Here is a 23,507-nt window from a genome sequence, read left to right on the forward strand (position 1 = left end):
ATCTACTTCTTCCTGCTGGAGCTGCTCAGCTGTCCTCATGCCAGTGTTTAGCTGTGATCCAAAAGTGAGGATCAGAATTCAATCAGAGCTTATGGTTTGTCTGCTGAGATTATGTTACCAAATACTGGCCATATGACCAGCAACAGGGATAGGAATTTGTGTATTGTAGAGAATATGTATTTTACCTGTGGTTTCCTTTTATTCAGGTGGGCTATAATTGTAAACCAAGTTTGAAAAACCTCTTTAGAACTACTTTAGCCTAGTAGCCAGTAGTCCTACTAGGCTACTTTAGCTCATTGTAGCCAGTAGTCCGTTAAAAATAAAAACACAAATTGGGGTTGATTTACTAAAGGAATAAGAGGAATGTTCACTTTAAATTGTGAGCATTTGCTTAGCTTAGTAAATACGTTGAAGCCTTTTTTACTTTTATCATCCAGTCACTTACTAAGCAAAAATCCTGTTTTTCTAATTTATCTTTCACATAGCTCGGTAATTAAAGTGAACACATATTCATCTTAGTAAGCAATGTGAACATTACCTTTGCTAAGTGAACTGTCTATTCCTTTAGTCAGTCAGTCCACCGGCTTCTTCCAAAGCATTCAAGGCTTGTTTTGCCTCCTTTAAAGTGAAGCTTGTTCTACCCAATGAACAAATCTAATAACTTAATTATCTGGTGACCGATTTTCAAGTGTGGTGACTATATACTTTTCATAGTAAAAGCAGTGATTCATAGTAGGTTGCAGTATTTAAATCAGGTGTTGTTATGTTGTAACCTTGAACATTATACAAAGGTTTTTTGTGAGATGGTTGAACTACATGTGTTTATTTTTCTATAACCTGCCCTGTGGGCGTGTTTTTAGCGGGCCCTTTTTCTTTTGCATATTGTCTAATAAGGTAGAAGCTGTGATTATTTTCTTGGTGATGTCTGAATATAATTTATTAAACAGATGCTTAGGATCCTGACAATGCACGAGCCTGTTTCATTTATAGATGGCAGTGTTTAAACTTGTTCCCTGTACTCAGGCCTGTGCATGACTTGCATTCCATCTGACTGGAGCAGTGTAGGCCAAAACATGCACTAGCTATGCTAAGGACCTAAAGGGATTGCAAGGAGAAAGAGCTTGGATTTTGCTTTTAATTACTATGTCAGTTTTTCTTAAGAATTTTTACTTTCTGATTATTTTTACTTTCTTGGTATTGCTAAGAATAGCAAGTTTATTCTTTCAAAGACCTTTGGCCTAAGCAAAAACGTTTCTGTAGTTTCTAATGGCATACCATTTGCTTCTCCTAATATAACCTATAATCAAGGGTGTCCCAGCTTCTGAAACTGCTTCTGTGTAAATTAAAGCTGAAATTTGGGCTAAACAAATATTAGGCTTAATTTGCAAAGCTAACACCCAAGGATAAGAACTTTTATATTAGCCATGTGACTGTTATTTTCAAATCTCAAACTGTTTAAAATAATCCTAAACAGGGAGGGGGACTGGTTTAAAAGAGGTGTTAAAGAGGCCATTTATGTAAAAATAGATTGGAGCTAAATGATACAAATCATGTGCAGCAATTTAGATTTTTGTACTTTGTGATAAATGTATACATTTTTTGATACTGCTCTGCTACTCCGATCCTTATTTGTAACCACTGTGATCTCAGACTCTCTGTGGGCTTGGATATGTTTTTTTCTACTGAAGAGGGGGTAACCTGTGTAGAGGTAGGCCAATGATGGGGGCACAGCAGTAGTCAAGCCAGAGATAACAGTAGTAGTGAATTAGTAGGTTGGTGGTGTCATTGGTATAGAAGGGATGTATTTTAGAAATGGGAGGGAATGATAGTGCTATAGCAGTGTACAAAAATCATGTTTTACTTGTTTTGGTTTAAGAGGACCTGCCAATTTAACAAATACATCATTTCTGATGGTTATACATTTAGGAATTGTGCTTGTTTTATTTACAAATCAGCCAAATGTGTTCATAAATTTAACAAATGATTTGTTATTAGCAAGGCTGAGCCAGGTAAATTTGTGTAAAAATTGCTGCTAGCTCACATCTTGTTTTGGCTTTGACTTCTAAGCAACTACTAAGCCTGTGTTGAGAAAGCTGGGGCTGCCATTGCTGAAATATCCATCTGAAATTAAAATGACTAAAAATCAGTCAGCAGTGGCAGCTTCCACATTTCTATCATCCCTTTAATTCGTCTCTTGTGGTTTTTAAAATAATAACTTATTAGTAAGTAAATAGTATTTGGTTTTCTTCTGCTAGTTTGTTGTGCAGATCATAGTCACTGTATGTTTGACATTAATGTCCTATATATGTGTGTTTATGTATGGAGCAGATACAGCTGACATGATTAGGCATTATCCATTTTGGTCTATCAATTTTTTCCCCCATTAGCCAGGGATCTACAGAGGTCACAGTATCTTCACAGACATCTCAGTTATTTTGTGATCTGACTGTTGCGGGCTTGATTGGGTGACAATCGTTCATATTTCATCCCCGAATAAGAAAAATTAAAAAAACAAATTACTTACCTTACACCCCACACTGGATGGATGTTAGGCCTACTCAAGGGTAACATTACTAGGCCTTCTTGCAGGATCTTAGGAAAGCTAAGGAATCCAAATCCCGCTATAATGCGCTTTTGCACAGTGCTAATTAAATTTTTGCAAAATTTGGCATCCTGATATTCCCAGTCAAAAAAAGATTTATTTTTAAAATAAAAAAAGCATACTGTATATAAATCAATCTATCTTGATATCACTGTCCAGTAAATATTTTTATGAAAGGGAGAGCTCATGTATGACCTCGTATGTCTTTTGCTGCTCCCTTATCCAGTCACGGGTAGGGATGTGGCTTGGACCATGATATGCTGCTTAACTACAGTGTAGCCTACAGAGAAGCTTGGCTATGCTGTATGTCAGGGACCAAAAGTTTCTGGATCTGTCTGAACAGAATTACACATTTTTAGTGGGTTAAACAGTTCAGATATATGTATTTCAATAGTATATTTACCTCTTTGTCTGGAATTCAGCTGTAAGCACGGCTATTAATCACATTTCCTGATAAACTGGTGACTACTAGAGGAAGCATTAACAAATCTATATCAAATACAATAATTAAAATATGTAATAGCAAGCAAAAGTTAAACTCTTGTCAAAATGTAATTCAATCTAATGTTAGCAATAACTAAAAATATGTATTTAAAGAAGAATGAATAGCATTAAGTAACATAGTGCTTTTCTTATGCTATTTAGACACAACGTCAGCATTCTGCCTAGTGGCTCTAATAGTATTTTTGTGGAACATTGCCCGGGGTTTGTTTTACAACTATATGCCTTTTTAGCGAAAATTGAGAATTGTATCTGTGGATTTCTTGTTCCAACTATTGAATACATGTAATCAGTTAATTTTGCCTCTTTTGGCAAATTCATATACTTTGATTCCTAACATTTAACAACCAATGGCTTCTAGAGCTGTTTTGCTTGGTTGATGACAAGGTGAATCACATGCTGGTTTCTTTTATCTCTGGGGGACTATAGTGGCTAAATACCAGTTGCTCCAGATTTTCCTATTCCACCCAACTGCTGTGGCCATTGCAAAGTCAAATAAAGGAGTAACACTCCTTAGATAGATTCTGTTTAATGAAGAATACTTGCGCTGGTTACTTTGTCCTTGTTTGTACTGGATTACATCTTCTATCACTGTAAAATCTTTATTATTGTAAGTTGTATTCCTTCTAGAAAAATTTCATAAAGATACATGTATTGTGGATAACATTCACAGTGGAATCCAGCCCTTCCTGTAAAATAAAACATACAGTATGTTTGATAAAGCTACATTGGTGCCAAAGTACTTTAAATTCCGTTTACACACTTGACCTCGAGGTAGTTAAAACACCCCCCACTGTACCATCTGTCAATCAGACCTCAAAGAAGTAGAAAAAAAACCTTTTTGAACCCATCACTTGCAGTCTGGAATGTTCCCTTCATCAGTCACTCCTCTGGTGAGTTTGAATAAACTATGCAGTATAATATCAGAATCATGCAACAAGCATTTTTGTGAAAAACACACACAAAAAAACAAAACACAGGTTTCTTTCATGTCTACATGGAAATTAGGACTTCTGTGTGGCCATCCTCCTCCTTGTCGTGTCATGGTCTGCAGGTCTGAAGTATTAACAATAAGGGCTTGTCCACACTATGGGGTCTATTCACGAAGCTGCCGAGGGCAGCCGAGTGAATGACCGATCTGAAGCCGTTTTTCACCACCTGATCAACTCCAGACACCACAGAAACACATAAAATAAAATTGTTTTCTATATGGCCTGTTTACACCACATTCTGCCTTGAGGTGGGTTGCGGTCTTGTGCGAAAAAAATGTGGACATGCACCTCACCTCATGCTGCACCAGTAACCACACCGCATCTGAGTTGCGGTGAATACAAATAATGAAATATTACATATTACATATATGACAGAAAGTAGAAAAAAAGGTAGACAGTGCCTTGCATTTTAACAACGCAAGGCACCGCTGGCACACAGTGGACAGCAGCCCGTACAGTAAAACAGGCCATTTTACCACACACGCTGGTTTGAATAAGCCCAACAGCTCTATTTCCATGGTGCAATGGACAATTTTCCTGTTTCATTGTGAGTAAGCTGTGCTCTCCCTATGACATAGAGAAAAGGAAGTGCACAAAGTTTTTTTCCAGTGAAGTCACCAATGGCAATAAAAACCTGACAAAGGTCCTATCCCTTTCCTACTCTTACAAATTTGAAAAAAAATGAATAATGTTTGACTGGCTTGGAGCTTTAAACAGATTGGATTACTCTTTTAAAGTAACACTATCTGGTAAATATATTAGAGCAGTTCCTCCAATGATAAATCATGAAATAGCACAGTAAATACACATTGAATTCACAACTTGATATAAAACAAAACAATGCTATATCCTGGTAACAAGTTGTTTTTTAGGATTTCCAAAGCTGGTCATTTAGTTACATTTCAGGATAAATGGCAATATTAATTAAAGAATATAGTTAAAGCTATCTTCATTTTCTACTTGATATGGTATGAACTGTGCAGAGTTGCAGATTTTCTGAAGGTTTAGCTGAATGTGTTCGCGAGGCGTAAGGAGGTTTCAGATTCACACATCTCCATATATGACCCTGTAAATTTGTTGCTGCAGGTAAAAATAAGATTTTTGTTCACTGGGATAATATTTCTTGAGCCCCGTGTGAGGTAACAATTTTGATATGTAAGCATGCCCCACAATGTCAAAAAAAGTAATAGTATGAGTGACTTATCTGCATATGTTATGTTCATCTTGCCCAGGGCTAGTTAGTGCAAATGGTGTCTGCACGGTAAACTTTTACTGAATTTTTATGAAGTGTGTGTTTTTTTTTTACAATTTGTTATGTGCTAATGTATAATTATGTGAAATGTTACACCCTACTATTAAAGGTAGACCCCGCTCAAAATTGTAAATCAATTCTTAAGATGAACGAAGGGAGCACAGCCTATCTGCTCAGGGCAGGTCTTTCATGCATACATTTATATGGTGCATAGGTCCACTTCACTTGCTTTGTCAGTATTTCTGGTGATCACCCCAGTCACCAATCAGATTTTAACCAGATTTGGAGGTTTGGATGTAATAGATGATTCAGGAATGAGGGAGAATAAGTTACATAGGTTTTAGAAAGTGCACCCCAGTGACTTTGTGAGGTGTTCGTTGGATTTCGCTGCAAAGGACAGAATTCAGATTAAAGAAAACCACTTACTCTGCCCTAGTTAGTTTCCAGGGTTTATACTTGTCTTTACATGACTTCCCTGCTGCTTAGATCACCGTCACTGCTATGTACATATACCTGGTATGGGGTAGCATGTGAAACATCATCAGTAGCAGACCTAAAGAACAAAGGACCCTGGTGCAAGGGCAGATGCAGGGGATCTCACCAGGTGCAAATGCAAAGGGTCTCACCAGGGGCAGATGCAGAGGGACTAAGCAGGTCGCAGGGGCAGATGTGCAGGCTCTCACCAGGTTGGCAAGGGCAGATGTGGAGGGTCTCACCAGGGGCAGATGTGGAGGATCTCACCAGGTCTCGTTAGGGGCTGATGCGGAGGGTCTCACCGGGTCAGCAGAAGCAGATGCGGAGGTTCTCACCGGGTCAGCAGGGCAGATGCAGAGGGTCTCACCAGTTCGGGAGGGGCAAATGTGGAGGGTCTCACCAGGGACAGATGTGGAGGGTCTCACCAGGTAGGCAGGGGCAGATTTGGAGGGTCTCACCAAGGGCAGATGCGGGGGGTCTCACCAGGTCAGCAGGGCAGCAGGAGCAGATGTTGAGGGTCTCACCGGGACGGCAGAGGCGCAGGGTCTCACCAGGGAGCCAGGGGCAGATTTGGAGGGTCTCACCAAGGGCAGATGCGGGGGGTCTCACCAGGTCAGCAGGGGAAGATATGGATGGTCTTACCAGGCAGCAGGGGCAAATGCTGAGAGTCTCATCAGGGCTGCAGGGGCAGATGTGGAGAGTCTCAACAGGGCGCCAGAAGCAGATGTTGAGGGTCTCACCAAGGCGGCAGGGACAGATGTGCAGGCCAGTCCAGGAGCTGCGCAGGTAAGGTGGAGAACTGTGAGGAGCGCTGGAACTGTGTGATCTTCGGGCCCATGCACTATGCAGCGACCGCTGTGTTTCCCCAGCAAGTGTGGGACCCCATGGCATCCGGATACTTCTTAAAAATTATAAATGGCCTTGCATCTCCAATGGGGGCCCAGGACCGGATCTCAGTGCCCCCCCACACCACCCCTGCCCTGGGGCACCGGCTGCACCAACGGTAGGTCCATCCCTGCACATGACCTGCCTCACTAAAATCTAGTGTGGGTTTTCTGTGGCTAGTCAGCAAACACTTAGGTTGTGCTTATCAGCTCTTCCAGTCTCAGAGGGTCCATGGAGTGCTGGGGCTTGTAGGGGAAGAGGTCACACTGCAAAGAGGTCACAGTCAAAGACTGGGCACCCAAGGTACTCACCTTGGCTGCCTTGTCAGTGATCCCCTTGTGGTTAGAGAAACTCTACTCTGTAAGGGTACATTCACAGTTTTCTTCTGCATTTGTTTTATTTAAATACAGAGAACTTGATCTGGGAAGTATAAACAAACTTTATTCTTCCCAGATCACTTTCTCCTTTTTTTAAATGTACCTGCGTTTACATGCATTTACACTTGCTTAGACATGTTCAGAGTAGTCAGTCTGCCTCTGGACTCACACTTTTTATTATCTTTAAGGACTTGTTCACTCTATAGTGTTGTGCTAAACCACACAGGGCAATGTACTGCACACTAGGTGCATTTGTGCATTGCCATTCATTTGAATGAACCTCCCGGTGGGTGGGCGGACATTGCAGTGCAGCTCAACGAGGGGTACCACAATACCTTTCTAGTACCATTGTAGTACCCTGCACTGTGCTTTGCTGCAAAACAAATGAATTGCACAGCATTGCACCAGCACAACCAGCCTAGCCTGCAGTGTGCTAAATGCTCAAATTGTTTGCATTTAGCGCAATACTGTGGTATGAACAAGCCCTCAAGTAACCTGAATTCACCTAAAAGTAGGTAAACACAGTGTAAATTATGCCATTTAAAATTATTACATGCATTTATATGCCTTTAAAAATATCCAATAACGGCATGTAGGTCACTGCCAGTGTAAATGAGGCTTTAACAGTATACTGTATACTTGTTATGAAGAAGTATTGTTTAACACATCCCTTTCATTTAGCATATTATTTCTTCTTCTACAGCTACAGAGTTTTGTATCCAGTATAAAGCAATAGTCAGGCACTTGATAGAAAATGAAGTACTTTTTTGTACAATCTTGTTTGAAGTCTAGGGTAAAGAAGACAAACAAAGGGAGATGAACTAATTCTGGGTGTGGGACCCTAACAAAGAACTCAAGTGTACACTAAATACATGAATGAAGTAATTGCTGTCTTGGATTCATGTGTGGTATAGTGTCCTTTAGTAAGAGATCAGACCCATGCGTAATGCTGGCACAAGACTAAAGAGCCTGCAAACCTTGTATGTACTGTATACTTTCTTCCTGATTTTCTACAGTAGCTTGCAGCAGTAAACATAGCAGTTTGATCACGAACATTAGATGTTTCTCTGTTTGTGGCAAATGCATAATGTACTGTATGTATTATTTGATAGAATATTAAGAACACTTGCTCTTTGTGGGGATGACTTATGTTGAGTTATATAAAAGTAGAACAAAGGCAAGTGAAGCAACCAGTCGTATTTTGTTTTACTTTTTCTGTTTAGATTAAAACTTGATACCTGATAGGGTGGTATGTTCTATGGTCCTGTTTTCTATTTCTTTCATCATATCTGTTGTTCTTTTTGGCTCGTAGAAGCCAGTTCCCATCTGTTTTTTTTCAAGTGAAGGGTAGAAAAAAACAATGCATATAAAAACATACATCTACATGGTTGCTAAGGTCATCACACTTTTTTTCTCCATATACTGTATATTGTTTTATTGCGTAACATCACAATACAGATTGGGTAGAAGGTTACAGTGTTAAATTACCCGAGGTGGATACACGCAAAAGTATTATAGGCTCAAAGTTAGATGTATAAATCAACTAGTAGAATGCAATATACTATAATTGTCCCCCTATAGCTACATACATGGGGAATGGGCATATAAACACCACCCATGAGGAGGGGGAAACCTCCTCTATCCATGAAGAGTATGCCTCAGGACACCTAAGATGTATAATTTGACAGTACAGAAGCCATTGGATGTGGCCTGAGACGGATAAATGTGTAAATACAGACAACAGGGAAGGGGGTGAGAGAGTCTGTGAATGGGCTAAGGGGTGACCAGAAAACACAGATAAGAAACCCATACAAGTACCTTTTTCTTGATTTTTTTTAAAACAGTATTTTTCTAGCAGTCCAGATCCATTGATGATGGTTTGAGCCAGGAAGAGGTAGGGGCAGTGGGCAGACTGAGACCCAGTGTGGGTCCGAGCAGCCTTAAAGTGTATTTCTACCTTCACAGCCAAGTTGGGATAACACCTATAAGCTAAAAAAAAAAGAAGCTTTTTTTTGCAGTTAAATTGCTTTTACTTGGGTTAGGGTTTTAAGGGTTAAAATTCCTTCTTGCTTCTATTTCTTTGAAATGTTAGGAGGGGCTGTGAGGGGTCTTTGTCCATTGAGAGGTGGCTTGTCCATTGTATGTTAATGAAGCTTATCAGATAAACACAATCCTCAAATTTCCATTGGGACAGACCAATTTGAAAGGGCTAATACTGCTTGCTAGCAGTAGATACATGCAAACATTCCCTAGGGTTTAACTATCCTTTAACTTTAAAAAAAAAAAAAAGGATTTTACTAGATACACTTATAGATACACTTTAAATGTCAATATACCTTTGTGGGAGAGGAGCAGCAATCATAACAACATGTTCATCTGCATGACTTATGGGGACTGTAGTGCCATGCACCTACTCACGCCACAGCATAAACAAATGCATGACACTACAGGCCTTATGGGTATTGATGAATCAGATGCAGTGGTACCCAAACAGGGATGGGTTGATATGCCCATGCCTGTGCAGGAACATTGTATTTCATAAACCTTTTCCTGCAGAGTTTTCCGGTACAACTCCTATCCTTGTAAGCTTCTTTCTCCATTATAAAGTCCGTACAGGCAGACAAGTAGGCCATTCTGCCACTGATAGCCCTGGCAAGATGCAATTAGCCGCAGACAGAGTTAGAACTGTGGAGACAGTAGGTGGAAAAGGGACACTCTATTTTCCTATTTCTGTACAGCAGGAAATGTTGCTTTATGACTGATCATTGACATTTTCTGCTTTTGGTGGCTGAGCTTCTGCCAGGCATCTAGAGTACAAGTAACTGCCTTGGTCACCTTGCTGGTCATCTGACTATTGTTTGGGGGCCGGTACTTCGATTCATACTGCTACACCACTGATTGCAGATACCACTGCTACACCCCTTAAAGCATATAGTTCCCAAATTCGCATTACAACCTCTTTTCTGTCTTGCAGCTGGCTTTTTGTGCCTTTTGTTATAAGGTTCTCACTGGTTACAGTTTTATAGTTGGCAATATGATGGTGGTATTGAGCAAGAAGTGTAAGCATTATATGGGTGGGCACATCTTATTATAGGTATTCACTTTTATCTGGGGCAGCACTGCTTTTTCTGACAGTGAAATAAAAGTTGGGGGGTTGTTAGCTGTATCAGAGAAGAATTTCCCCTCCCCCTTTGCTTAGTATAGAGGAAGTCTAGAACATATACCAGTTAGTATCCTCACTCGATTTCCCCCCTCACTTCCTAACCAGTGACAATAATTTTAACCCCTCTTGTGGCCACAAAACATCTTTATAAGCCCAAATATCAAATGCCCCTTGCCATGAGAAAATTAAAGAAGAATTCCAGGATTTTCAGAAGCTAAGCTTTGCAGTGGGGCTACCCTTGCACCGCATGGGGTTACTAGATTGTTTTGGTCTAGGGAACGGAATACACTCACCTGATCCCTGGTCCTGCGGTAGTCAGCGCTCACCCCTCTACCCCTCCACTCTGGCTATGGTATGTCCCTCAGCATCCTCATGACTAATATGGGTGAATGGACCCACATTACACCTGATGACTTCAGCGAGGCTGAGTGCACCGTAGCCTGGGGGAGAAGAGGCAGCCAGATGGGATCAAGGATCAGGTAAGTTCAACTGAAGGGGTTAACTGCTGAAATGCCTGAAGTTCCTCTTTAATTGACTCGCAGAAAAGAATTAGGAAAGTGCAACTGTGTGTGTTCCTAGTATCAGATCCAATCAAAAAAATTATTCATAGCGTTATTGTCAAATTATTAACTGCTAACCTTGGTCTGAATAAATATCTGGTCATGAATTGGTTCAAGAGGATTTCAATCTAAATTGTCTAAAACACAGAAAAAAAATAGCTAGCGTTGCACTTGAATAAGTGTAAGAACAGTAATGGGTGAAAGGTGTTAGTAGTCCCTGACCACACCTTATCTGGAGTATGTGCTATATGTTATATGTGGAGCTACTGTAACAGAACTGAAGCTGTCTTCTGCCTAGAATGCCTACGGCTAAATTATATACCTATTGCACATGACAGCAGGAATGCTGGTATTAGTTACTAAGAAAAGAATGTCAGAATTTACATTGAGATTTTTCCCTAGCAAATTAAATAATGTGCAATTTATCCAGCTGTAGAACAGTTTTCGGCTCGTGTTATGTAAAACAAGTAAGAGGCAGCCGATAATGATGGATTCACAGTTAAAAACTGGTTTGATCAGGTAGTATTATTATTATTATTATTTATTAGGGCATGGTAATGATTACCTTTGTTGCTGAATTAAAGGGAATGTAATGTTTTGTATATTTTATCTTTAGCATTCGTTCATACCTCTGCAATGAAACATTTCAGAGGTGCTGCAGGGTGTGTTGTGGTGCACTATGGTAGGGCAGCCCATTCATTTGAAGTGCATGCACCTTTTTTAAAATCACATTGCATGGTAATAGGTTTCCATGCAATGTGGTGCAATACAATGCAAATGCAATGCCTAGGTGGGTTGGAGTGTCATCAAGAAATAAGGACACTGTATCACACCTAACATCCCAACATGCAATATGGAGGAGGAGCGAGATCTCGCGATATCGAGCGGCAAGACGCACGATTTTCGAGCGGAAATCCGCTCAGTGTAAATGGGGCCTAACAGTGATACTGAGTATAACAGCCAAAACAACTTGACGGCTTTTGTAATGTCATTATTGTATTATAGAATTCAAGACACTATGGTGCTTGGTGTGCTATAGTGATTGTGATGTGTACTGTAGGTTGGGCATTGTTCCATAAATACCTCTGTAATTATAAATATTTCATATTTTACATACCTGGAAGATTATTAATTAGATCATGTTAAGGCCTGTTGCACAGCTAAACAACACCTCTTCATGTTCTAACCATTTTATTGGATGTAATTGCACAGTGACTCATTGCTTCAGACATTTCAGGCCTCACTACATCGACTGATGTAAGGATTTTGTTACGTTTAAATAAACAAAAATACTATCCAGCGTGAATATTTTGGGGCTGATTTATTGAGAAGGGCTAAAGCCAAATGTTCAAACCTTTGTCTGTGTATTCTAATGACCATTGTCACCAGAACTGTGGCGGAAAATCGGAAATGTTGAGCTGTCACAAGGCCAGACATACAGTAGCAATCTTGCAAAGGGGATACCTGTTACAGTGACATCTGTCTGAGAGGGTTTCCCCTACGTTTGAGGAGATCTCCTCTTACTTGTGTCCAAAGACCAGAAGTGAAGAATCTCCCCGATGGGGAACAAGCAGACGGAAAAAGAGAAACTTGAGAGGAGTTTTAGCCATTCCTTACTGTATCAAAAATGAAATAATAAACTTTTGGCTTCAGATATACACTGAGTGGCCAGATTATTATGACCACCTGACGTTTGTAGGCAAATTAGCTATAATTTCGCACTAAAGTTGCTAGAGGGCCAGACCATTATAAATAGGGAAGCAGGTTGTTTACCACGACAGTAGAAGGGTTTTGTTTCTGAAGATATGGGTAAACAACGCGATTTAACAGCCTTTGAACATGGGATGATTGTTTGCGCTCAAGCCATGGAGCAAGTATCAGCAAAACAGCAGAATTCGTTAAATGTTCAAGAGCAGCTGTTGTTAAAGTGTTTAAAGACTGGACTGTCAGCCGAAAATCTGGGTCTGAACGTGCGAATTGTGGCCGTCAGCGAGTAGTCAATGTTAGGGCAGAACGGAGAGTGGCAAGACTGGCACAAGACAACAGAAGGGCAACAGTGCAGTGTCAGATACCTCGCATCACCTTTCAACATCTCGTGGAGTCACGAGGCGGCCCAACAAAGTCATCTCGTGGAGTCATCTTGTGGCCCAACGAAGTACTGATGGTGTGGTCATAGTAATCTGGCCACTCAGTGTACTTTAAAATATGACTACAAAACTGGAGCTGTTGTCCGTGCAATGTCCGATTAGAATTCATGTTTTAAAAACAACTCCAGGATTTTTTCAGATTAACTGTTGAAGTGATGCTACCCCTGCACTGCAAGGGTTAAGTACTCCTGATCCTTCGGTCCCCTCTGGGTGCTAGACCTGTCCCTGCAGCCTCTTCACCCCTGAGCACCAGCGTTCTAAAGTCCTGTGAGGTTATCATATCTAATGCAGGTCTATTAGATGTGAGGACGCTGAGGGATATACCAAAGCACATCGGAGAGAGGTGAGTGGTCACTGCTGCAGGACCGAGGATCAGGTGAGTGTATCTTCTATTTTCTCCCCTAGACCAAAAAGAGAACTCGACCCTTACAGTGTGCTGGGCTTTGCAGGCCGCAGAGCCCCCTACAGATCCTGCAAAGCCCCCCACGGATCCTGCAGAGACCCCCTGAGACTCTGCAATCTGCCGGATCTCAGGGAGGCTGTGCGGGATCTGTGGTGGGCTTTGCAGGCTGCAGAGACCCCTACCGATCCTGCAAAGCCCCCCACGGATCCTGTGAACCCCCCACGGATCCTGCAGAGACCCCCTGAGACTCTGCAATCTGCCGGATCTCAGGGGGGCTGTGCAGGATCTGTGGTGGGCCCTGCCAGCACAGTCGTCCTCCTACCTGGAACTGGAAAAAAGGCCTCCTCCGCTGCCTCGGTACCCAATCAACGTTGCTTCTGGAGTCTCCTCCATCTCCAAGCGGTTTAAACTTACCTGTGTCTTCGCTGCGTGCTCCTGTCCGAAAATCTGAAAACTCTTGGGCGGCCGCAAAACATCTTGGGGCGGGTGCATGTGCAGTTCGGATTTTCGGCTGGGAGACGAGGAGAGACACATGGTAAGTCTATGGACGCGTGCACCCGTATGCAGACACCGTAGGACAGGAAGTGCCAGCATGGACAGAGGAGTCAGCGCTGGATCGGAGACCCACAGCAGCGCTGGAGAGAAGGCTGAAAACGACATGAAAGAAGAAGAAGATCAGATTAACCCCTTCATGACTGAGCTTGTTTTTAGTTTCTGTTCGTAAATGACTGACACACTTACAGCTCAGTATAGAACCTGATTTTGATTTTTCCCAGTGTTATTATAGGTTATATCACATAGGTTTCTTTTTTCATCTTCCGAATGATTAATCATATAACACTTCAGTTGTATTATTCTCTTGTTGGTGAGCAGGGGGAATCATGTTCTTCAGTCATAATTTAGCACAAGGCTGCTTGTCAGATTAAGATAATGTTGCGGTGCAACATATTTTATACAAACACATTCTTCCTTATAGTTTTCAGGGAGTGGCAGCAATTGGTTAATGCAGAGAAAACATTAATCAAAAAAATACAGCCTGCAGTACTGTGCTATGAGGAATTTGGCTTAATTATTTTTCTTACTACTTAAAATCATAATTATACATTACTGCTTCGAGGCAAGATCATATGTTGCCTTACCTACAAGTTGTATAATAAAACTTAAAAATCTGATATGCGTGTTTAAACTTAAAGGAGAATTATGGGGAGAATGAAATACACTCATCCCCATAATTAGAGCCGACGTGTGACACTAAAGCTGTCACACATCGGGTCTATAAATCGGGAACTGAGCGTGGTGAATGTCAGTCACCGCTCCCTGCAGGCATTTCCCCCTCTCCTCTCCATTCCTCCAGCGCTGACTGGATGGACGGACAGGTGGAGGGGGCGGACACAGCTGGCTCTGCCTCTAGATTGGCAGAGCCAGTTTTGTGACATCCGTGTCTGTTCAGTTTTTTTCTCTTCACCTTGCAAAGGAGGAAAATAACTGAGCTGTACAGACCCATGTTATGGAGAGTCAGATGTAAGCAGACATGTTATCAGAATACCTCCGATCCATCACAATCAGGTTCGCCACATTAAGCTGTATTCCTTGTTCTTTCTTTCGGGCCTAGATGGAGTTGGGGTAGTCAGATGTAAATGGATGCACATGCATTTAGATCCAGCTGCCCTTAGACTAACATTGGTCTTCTGATCAGATCCACCTGAAAAAAATGATAGGCAGATGTGATCGGACTGCCTGTCTGAATTGGTGGCCGTAAAGCTTCAGAATCATTGTTTTTCTTTACCTTCCCAATTAACATACAGTATGCCAATACTATTTCTATAATTATTATTATTATACAGGATTTAAAAGAGAAATATGGGGTAACCTTTTTTCCCATAGTTCTCTTTAGATACTAATGTCCTCCTGTGACCCAAAACTCAGTACATAGCGGGTTATTGCCCACTATATACTGAGAGCTCCGCAGCCAGGAGAACACTGTTGAGATCCACCCCACTGGTTGATTGACAGCAGGCTCTACCTATCCAGAGGCAGAGCCAGCTATGCCCGCCCCCTCCCCTATCCGTCCCTCCAGTCAGTGTTGGGGGAACAGAGAGGGGAGGGGGGAATCCCTGACAGTCACCACTCTCTACAGGCAAGTGATCGGGGAGAGAGCGAGCGACGGTATGTGGTCGCTCACTTCCCAATCAATAGAGACGACGTGTGACAGTTTCACACAAGGATCGGCCAAAGCTACGGCTGGATCCTTCGGCTCTTTAGTGAATAACCCTGTAAGTGCCTCGAATGGAGACCAAAAACAACACCTAACAGTGGTCTTAACCCTTTCCTACTCTTACAAAGCTTAAAAAAAAGTTGTGGCTTTTCATACACTTTAACCTGGCTGATGAACAAAGGATAAATCCTGATGTTACAAAAAGGAGGCTGTGACGTTTTTAAAAACTGTTAACTTCAATACAACCTAAACTTATTCATTTCTAAATTGTAATTGTTTTTTTTTTCTAGGCCGGACCTGATTGACATGGATACCGTTGCTGTTCAAAGCAACATTACAAATTTAGAAAGTGCTTTTTATGTAGCAGAAAAACTGGGTGTCACAAGACTTTTGGATCCTGAAGGTAATTTCATATCTTATAGAAAGTGTGAATGAACAGAGTCAGGACTGCAATAATCCATGCAATTTCTTCTCTTTTATTTTGTAGATGTAGATGTTTCTTCCCCTGACGAGAAGTCAGTGATTACGTATGTCTCTTCAATGTATGATGTTTTTCCCAAGACACCAGATGGTGGGGAAGGAATTAGTGTAAATGTAAGTAGTAAAGATGTTATATATTGTGCATTAAAAAACTAACATGGATACGCTTGACTTAAATGATGAATCTCATTATTATAAAAGCTAAGATTCCTTGCATGTGGTGGTTTTCTATATTGCATCACTGCAGAGGAGTCCAGAAATTAGAGATTATTTAGCGTTATTAGAATTATGAAAGTTTCCTGGTTATGGAAAAAGCTAAACAGAGGCTTTGCATAATAGACTGATTTATAAGGACACATTAAATAATGCTAAAGCAAAGCTATCTGTACACATACTGTTTTATGTAATAATTGCCTCACGTAAATCACGTGTTATTACTGTGCTTCTTACATGCAATGGAGAGTTAATTTTTAAGAAACTTTAATTTGTTATTCTTTTTATTCTCATGTAAATTTAGAAATTGTGTTTGGAATAGTAGTAAAGTGTGTGTCAAGCCAAACACTTTTTTTTCTAGTTTTGAAAAGAGTGGAAAGGATTAGAACTCCCGTTGGGTTTTTACTGCTATACGGAGATCTGCTTCTCCTGAATTTTTTTCCTTCTGACAACATTACTTCTCAAAGTGAGGGAAATTGTGCAACAGGGACACAGTCCAAAATGAAAGGGGTTTGACAGGGTTCTAGCTTTCCCCTGCTCTGCTAAAGAAAATATTTTTTAATTCTGTTTGTGTTGCTGTTGGAGAATTACCCTCACTTACAGTCTGGTAAAAGATTGTCAGTTGGACAGGACGTAAGCGTAAGCTCTCTAATGGATAGCAGTAAAAATCTGAAAGAAGATCAAAGCCTTTTTGATTGACTAATGCACTTTAAAAAACAAAACTGTGCATCACATATATATCTAAACCTATCTATATCTAAACCTTCAGAATTAGTGCTACAGTACAAGAAAAAGGAGTATGCTAATCACTAAAAAGGCTAGGGGGGCACAATATCAAAAAAGCTATTAAAAGACTTTGAACAATATTATTTGGAATGTGTGAGTTGCTTTAGAGCACAGAAGAACCATGCACAACTGGGTTCAACCTGAATGGGAGCAGCAGAGGTGGAGCTGGATCTCCATTAGAGTGATGAATGCTAATTGTTTGTAGATCTTTTCAGGGACAAAGCATAAAACAGCAACAATGAATAGTAATGTAGACAGTGAAGTCATAGAAATCTCACATTCTAAGAATTTTGCATAAGATGAAAATAGACTCAAGATCAAAACTGATACTAAATGGAGTTCTAGAAATGCAATAAAAGTTTATTTAAAAAAAACAAATATGCTCTAAGATTGCAGTTTAGAAGGCCTTTCAGATGCCTTTTGTGACCTTTATAGAGCCTTAAAGTATAATTATTTTTTTAGAGAAAGCTAAGGTTAGACTGATGTCAGGTTTATAATGCTGTCTGCGTCTGTGTTAGAGATATTCAGTGGAGTAACAGATCACAATACATAGAACTTCTGTATCATACAAATGGAGGATTAGACTTGAGATATTCCTTTACTTTCTGTGCAGGAGACAAGGGTTACAAGTAGGGATGCACAGAAACCATTTTTTAAGTATCGAGTACCGATATTTTGCTTTCGGTACTCGCCGATAGCGGGCAATCAGGAAGCTGGATGGCGTGTAATGACATGTCGCCCCGCTTCCTGATTGCCCGGGAAGCCTGCTCCATGTTGTTTGGCTGGCTGGATTGTGATTGGCCGGGAAACCGGCTTCCCAGCCACTCAGCATCAGCATCAGGCCAGCTTCCCAGCCGAACAGGAAGCCAAGCGGCGAGTAATGACCCACCTCCCGGCTTCCCGATTAGCCGGGAAGCCGGCTCCATGTTGTTTGGCTGGCTTGATTGTGATTGGCTGGGAACCCGGCTTCCCAGCCACTCAGCATCAGGCCAGCTTCCCACCTGAACAGGAAGCCGGAGGCGAGTAATGACCTTCCCCCCGGCTTCCTGATTAGCCGGGAAGCCGCCTCCATGCTGATTGGCTGGAAAGCCGCCTTCCTAGCCAATCAGCAAGGAGTCGACTGTTAGGCTAATCAGGAAGCCGGGAGGTGGGTCATTATTTGCCGACCAATTTCATGGTCACACGAGAAGCTGGCATGTTCCCCTACAGCACTGTTGGTCAGAGGAAATCTTCTGTTCTGGTATCCGGGAAGGTATCGGAGCACTCGCCAAAATACTCGGTATCGGCACCGATACTAGTATCGGTGCATCCCTAGTTACAAGAATGGGAAGTGTTGGTAAATCTCTGGGAAATTTCCTCAACAGGGCCAAAGACAGTACTAAAAATCAGACAAATTGGGCTGAAGTTCCAGCATACATCCTTTTAGATGCAAATGTAAACTTTACTGTTATATGTTTTCATGTGCGTTTTAGTCCCTTTTCTGTTTGGTATTAAACAACAAGAGCTATATTCTAAAGTTAAAGTTCAATTATTGTTGGTACTGAGTTGAACTGTTTTTATACTGTTTTAAATAAATGCCATTGTTCCATTGCTGTAGGATGTTGAAGTGAAATGGATAGAATATCAGAATATGGTGAATTACCTCATCCAATGGATAAGGCACCATGTAGCATTGATGTCTGAGAGGAATTTTCCCAATACTGTTGTAGAACTAAAGGTAAGGCATTTTTGTGATGTACACACCATATTACACTGTACCTACTGGCATGTAAAATGTTTTGTGGTATACATTTAATGCTTATTTTTATCTGAATATTTGTTTTATATCTACAGGCACTTTATAACCAGTATTTACAATTTAAAGAGAAAGACATCCCACCAAAGGAAAGTGAAAAGGCTAAGATCAAGCATCTGTACACAATGTTAGAAGTAAGTATGACTGTTGTATTTTAGATTAGGTAAAGGACACATGGAGTACCAGTCCAACTTTGTGGAAAGACCACATGGTCTTGGGTGTAGGTGACAGCATTTCATAAAAGAGGGCGATAGGGATTACACAGAGATTACATGTATTTTATATATGTAATTTACATGGAGCTGTGGAGGAGCAAAGCTCTGTAGACAAAGTACAGCAAAGTAAACATGTGGTGTAGTGCATCCCTTTGAAAGATGATATTACTAGACTTCTGTGAACCCAGTGGAATCAGACATGTCTCCAGATCAGTTGTTACCCTGATTTACAGTACCCCACTGGTATATAGTCTATAATGGGCTGCCCCTGATCTCTAAATCTACTAATCTACAAGTAGCCTAACATTTCACCATTATAGTTCGAGAATTACCTATAAATCAGCAGTATGAATATCAACACCAGGTATGTTCACCTGTTGGTGTGAACTTCTGAAAAGGTTCCACGAAAATTAGGTGTTGGTTTTTAGCACCACATTTAAGTTATGGCTAGAACGCCTTGTAAAAGAGACTCCTCTTAGCTTGTAATGAGGTGTAATGCCAAGTAGTTTATACTAAGTATTAGTAATAATACATAGGACTAGTGATTTGTGTTAAGCTAAACATTGGTAATTGTTTCTATAAAAAATTCAGTTTGTTATGGTGTTGTATGTCAGGTGCTGGGGCCCCACTACAAACTCTATCAAAGTCTGCATTGAAAATTGTTTTCCCTAAATGGGTAAGCTTAGTGGGCATTTGGGCATAATTATGTGTTGAAGCATACTGCATTATTTTTCAGTTACCAAACCATAGTGTGAACTAACCCGATCTTTAAAATTTTTGTCTTTATTAAGCCATGGATTGAGTTTGGACGCATCAAGCTCTGCCAAGGATACCATCCAAATGATATAGAAAAAGAATGGGGAAAGCTCATCATCGCCATGTTTGAAAGAGAGAAAGCAATAAGGCCTGAAATAGAGAGGTACGTAAAAATGTGGACTTACAAATGTGGTTTTAGCTTAATAAGAGCCAGCCACAGTTAAACTATGGACTATTCAAATGTGCTCCTTTTTTAGCATTTAGCTTTATTTACTTTATTCCTGACACTTCAACTGGAGTATCATGGGTCAGAGGTTACCTGAAGTCTGAACGTTTCTGCGAACTGTCACCCTGTCCTCTGACTGCTGAGTGTGCATAAAAGCATTTGATGTATACTGGGAGATCAACCCCCGAGAGTTATATATTTCCTGAAAGCAGAGACCCTGTAGAATAAAGTGTTGGCCGTAGCAAATATTTACTTTGCACGATATTAGCACAGCTTTTTACCAAACCCAAACATTTAGTAAAAAAAAAAAACTTACGGTAATTTTAGTGCCCAAAAACATGATATAATACCCAATTTGTTTTGTAAAATATAAAAGTTGACGTTATGATGAGAAAATATATACTCAAGTAGATACCATAGGCAAAGCTTTAATAGCCTCTTCAGGTCATCAGTTTAGATATATAAATATAATATACTAATATATTTAGAATTATTGCTCTCACTCTGGCACATGCGGCAATACCCAACATGTGTAGCACAATAGTTGTTTTCGTACGTAGGCACACCAGACGAGTGTTTACGGTAATATGATTGTGGAGGTGGCGGACTTCAACAATTTTTATTTACATTCATTTAATTTAATTTAATTTTTTAAAAACTTTTTCTTTTTTTAACTTAACTTAAAGGAGAACTATGGGGTCAGTGTTTTTCCCCATAGTTCTCCTTAGGGTAACGTGAGGACACAAACTAGCGTCCTCCTGTTACCCTAAGCTCAACACATACAGTATCAATCATCAATTAGACCCCAGTGTCACCTTGCCACTCCAAAGAATCTATTGGAGTGCGGATTGCACTCCGATAGCTTCTTCCCCGGTTTCTGCCACCGTCCCCTGGGACGGTGCACTGCGACAGCCACTGGAAGCCATCTGCCCGCAGCTCACCCGCCAGAATCGCTTCCAGTGTAAATTCAACAGTTGGCTTTACACATGTGATCATAGTCTGTTTAAAGGGGCCACTGTCCACAATGTATGACATACGTTGGTGGCAGTGAAAGGGTTAAATACAGCAGCACCACCACCCAAATCTGATTAGTTTCAACTTAAAAAAGGCTATTTCAGTAGATTTTGCTGTGACACATGATCTTTTAACAAGAGGTAATACGCTTGAATTGCCCTGTGGAAGTAGCAGTCACAACAGATCTAAAAGCTATAGGAAAGTCATATGCGTCATATACATTTTCCAGTGGCAAAACAATTTAATACTATAGTTTGTGATCTTCATTTTCCACAGTACCTCACTGGATTGTTAAAATCCCCAATTTCGCAGTTATTCCAAAAATATTCAAAATATAGACCAGGTATGTGTTTGGTAGAAATTGGCTAGTAGCAGGACTGTACGTGCTCAATTGAATAGGCAGCAAATAGAAAAGGACAAGATGAGTTGGGCAAATCTGCAAATTCTCTTCTTTGCCAGCATATTCTTTCTCTTCTCAGGCACTCAGTAGCCAGTCGTATTTTTTTTTTTATATTTACTTATTTCATAATAGTCAGGTTGCAGCAGGGGGGAACCTACAGCCATAAGCTACCTTCCTGCCGCAATGTGAGGGAAGGACAGGCATCAGCAACAGGGGTGAGAAATCCTAAGGCCAAGGGGAAGGGCAGGCAGAGCAATTTTCTTTAAGTTTATAGTTTTATTATTTAAGTGTTTGCAGCACCTCACCGAATACTTGGGAAATTAGTGTGCACCAAAGTTCCACATATTTATTCTCCTTAATGCCATCGCTGCCATTAAGCTTAGGCAATCCCCTTTATTAAAAAAGGAAAACCCGTCAGGCAGCCCTAAAGTGAGAGGCAGAACGCACATGGAGGTAGTTGGAGGAGAGCTGGTTCTACAGGATCAATCATTGGCCGGGTGGCATCTATTTTAGAATGGTCGTGCTTAGTAGGTGGTGAAGTGGCTGAAAAGCCTTTCTTTACTTCCTTCCCCCAGGCACAGAGCTGCCAGTTATTTGCAAGTGCTGTAAATGCCGCCTTTTCCTTCACTTATTCTGCTAATCTTGCCATAGCGCCGTAAACTGGCTATGAGAAGTCTGCCAGAACTATTTGATCACACAGTCACTGACTTGCTGTAGGAGGATGATCTTGGTTTACGCAAACATTCCTCCTTTCAGATATCGAGGATGAAGAAGATAGCACCTTGACCATAGAGGGAGATGAAGGTTCAGCCACATAGCAATCAGAGGACATCAGGCAGGGAGCAACAAGAGGCATTAATGTTCCAGCAGCTAGAGGAGTGGGCTCCAGCTATGAGAAGGGGGTGGATGATGAGGTGGCAGACTGTCTGTGAGTGCTACCAAATGGAGAGGGGGAGTATTCTGATAGAGAGGCAGAACAGTATTGAAAAGATTATGGGGTCTATTCACTAAGCTGCCGTAGGCAGCCGAGTGAATGACCGACCTTAAGTGAAGTGAGCCGAACGCTGCTCGGCTATTCACTTCAGGCTGGTACGGCTGATTTCAGCTCAAATCAGCGGTACATCGGGTGGCTTCGGGTCGGCCGAACATGCTCGGCATGTTCGGCCGACCCCGGAGTGCAGAAGGAGTTCGACTCAGCCGATCCAACATCTGGATCGGCTAAGCCGAACCTCCGGCAGGCTACTTGCTGCTATTCGGTCTATTCTTATAGATGCCGTACAGCAGTGAGTGAATAGCCAAATGCCGCTCAGCAGCATTCGGCTCGGCTGTCCTACTCGGTCCCTCTGTAGGACCGAGCAAAACAGAAAAATTGTTTAAAAAGTAGAAAAAAATAAATAGAAAACGATTGTGCGGAGCTAACAGTGACAGCTAGCTCCGCCCAACTGTTTTCTATTGGCCGGCAATTCTGCTGCTCTCAAAAAAAGAAAAAAAAAAAATTTCGCCATAGGAATGCATTGCTTGCTAGCAGAACCAGCGGGAAATTTGAAAGTTAAAGAAAAAAAATCATACTGCCAGTGAGGTAGCCAGGGAGGTATAAAAACGAGCAGCAGCTAGACATGGGACACTTCTCATTAGAGGTAATTTTTTTTTACACTGCAACTTTCAAACATGTTTTCCCTGGAGTTCAGCTTTAATATATAATAGTTTTCTTACTTTTTGTGTAACATGGGGGAAGCTACAATTTAATTCCATTGTACATAAAGTCGTCTGGAAACTGATCAGCATGTTGAATCATTCATTACATGCTGTAACTTTATCACATTAAATCTTTAAGGTGTTCAACATGCTGCAACTATTACTTTGCCAAACTGACAGTGTGCTCCGTGTGTATGTTAATGATTTCCTATTGTCAGCTTTAAGGGATGTAAACATCAGTGCTTTATCAACACAGGGGTTTGGAACTGGCTAATTGAGAATAATTGAAATATTTGGCATATCCATTTCCCACAGACGCCCAAATGAAGCTGATAAGCCCAAACTTGCTCAGTGTT

The 23,507-nt window shown here is 41.1% G+C and overlaps 1 protein-coding gene across 1 annotated transcript in view; it reads left to right on the plus strand.

Annotated features, from left to right (window-relative positions):
• The window catches only part of DST (dystonin), a 404,726-nt gene that overhangs the window by 183,169 nt on the left and 198,050 nt on the right, over nucleotides 1–23,507 (plus strand). The window contains exons 10-14 of the mRNA XM_018560544.1: nucleotides 15,862–15,974; nucleotides 16,059–16,165; nucleotides 18,648–18,767; nucleotides 18,884–18,979; nucleotides 19,852–19,979. Coding sequence (XP_018416046.1) covers nucleotides 15,862–15,974; nucleotides 16,059–16,165; nucleotides 18,648–18,767; nucleotides 18,884–18,979; nucleotides 19,852–19,979 — 564 coding nt within the window. The remainder of the gene's footprint in view (nucleotides 1–15,861; nucleotides 15,975–16,058; nucleotides 16,166–18,647; nucleotides 18,768–18,883; nucleotides 18,980–19,851; nucleotides 19,980–23,507) is intronic.

The sequence above is a fragment of the Nanorana parkeri genome, unplaced genomic scaffold (assembly GCF_000935625.1).
Source record: "Nanorana parkeri isolate BGI_ZX_2015 unplaced genomic scaffold, ASM93562v1 scaffold464, whole genome shotgun sequence".
Taxonomy (NCBI): Eukaryota; Metazoa; Chordata; class Amphibia; order Anura; family Dicroglossidae; genus Nanorana; species Nanorana parkeri.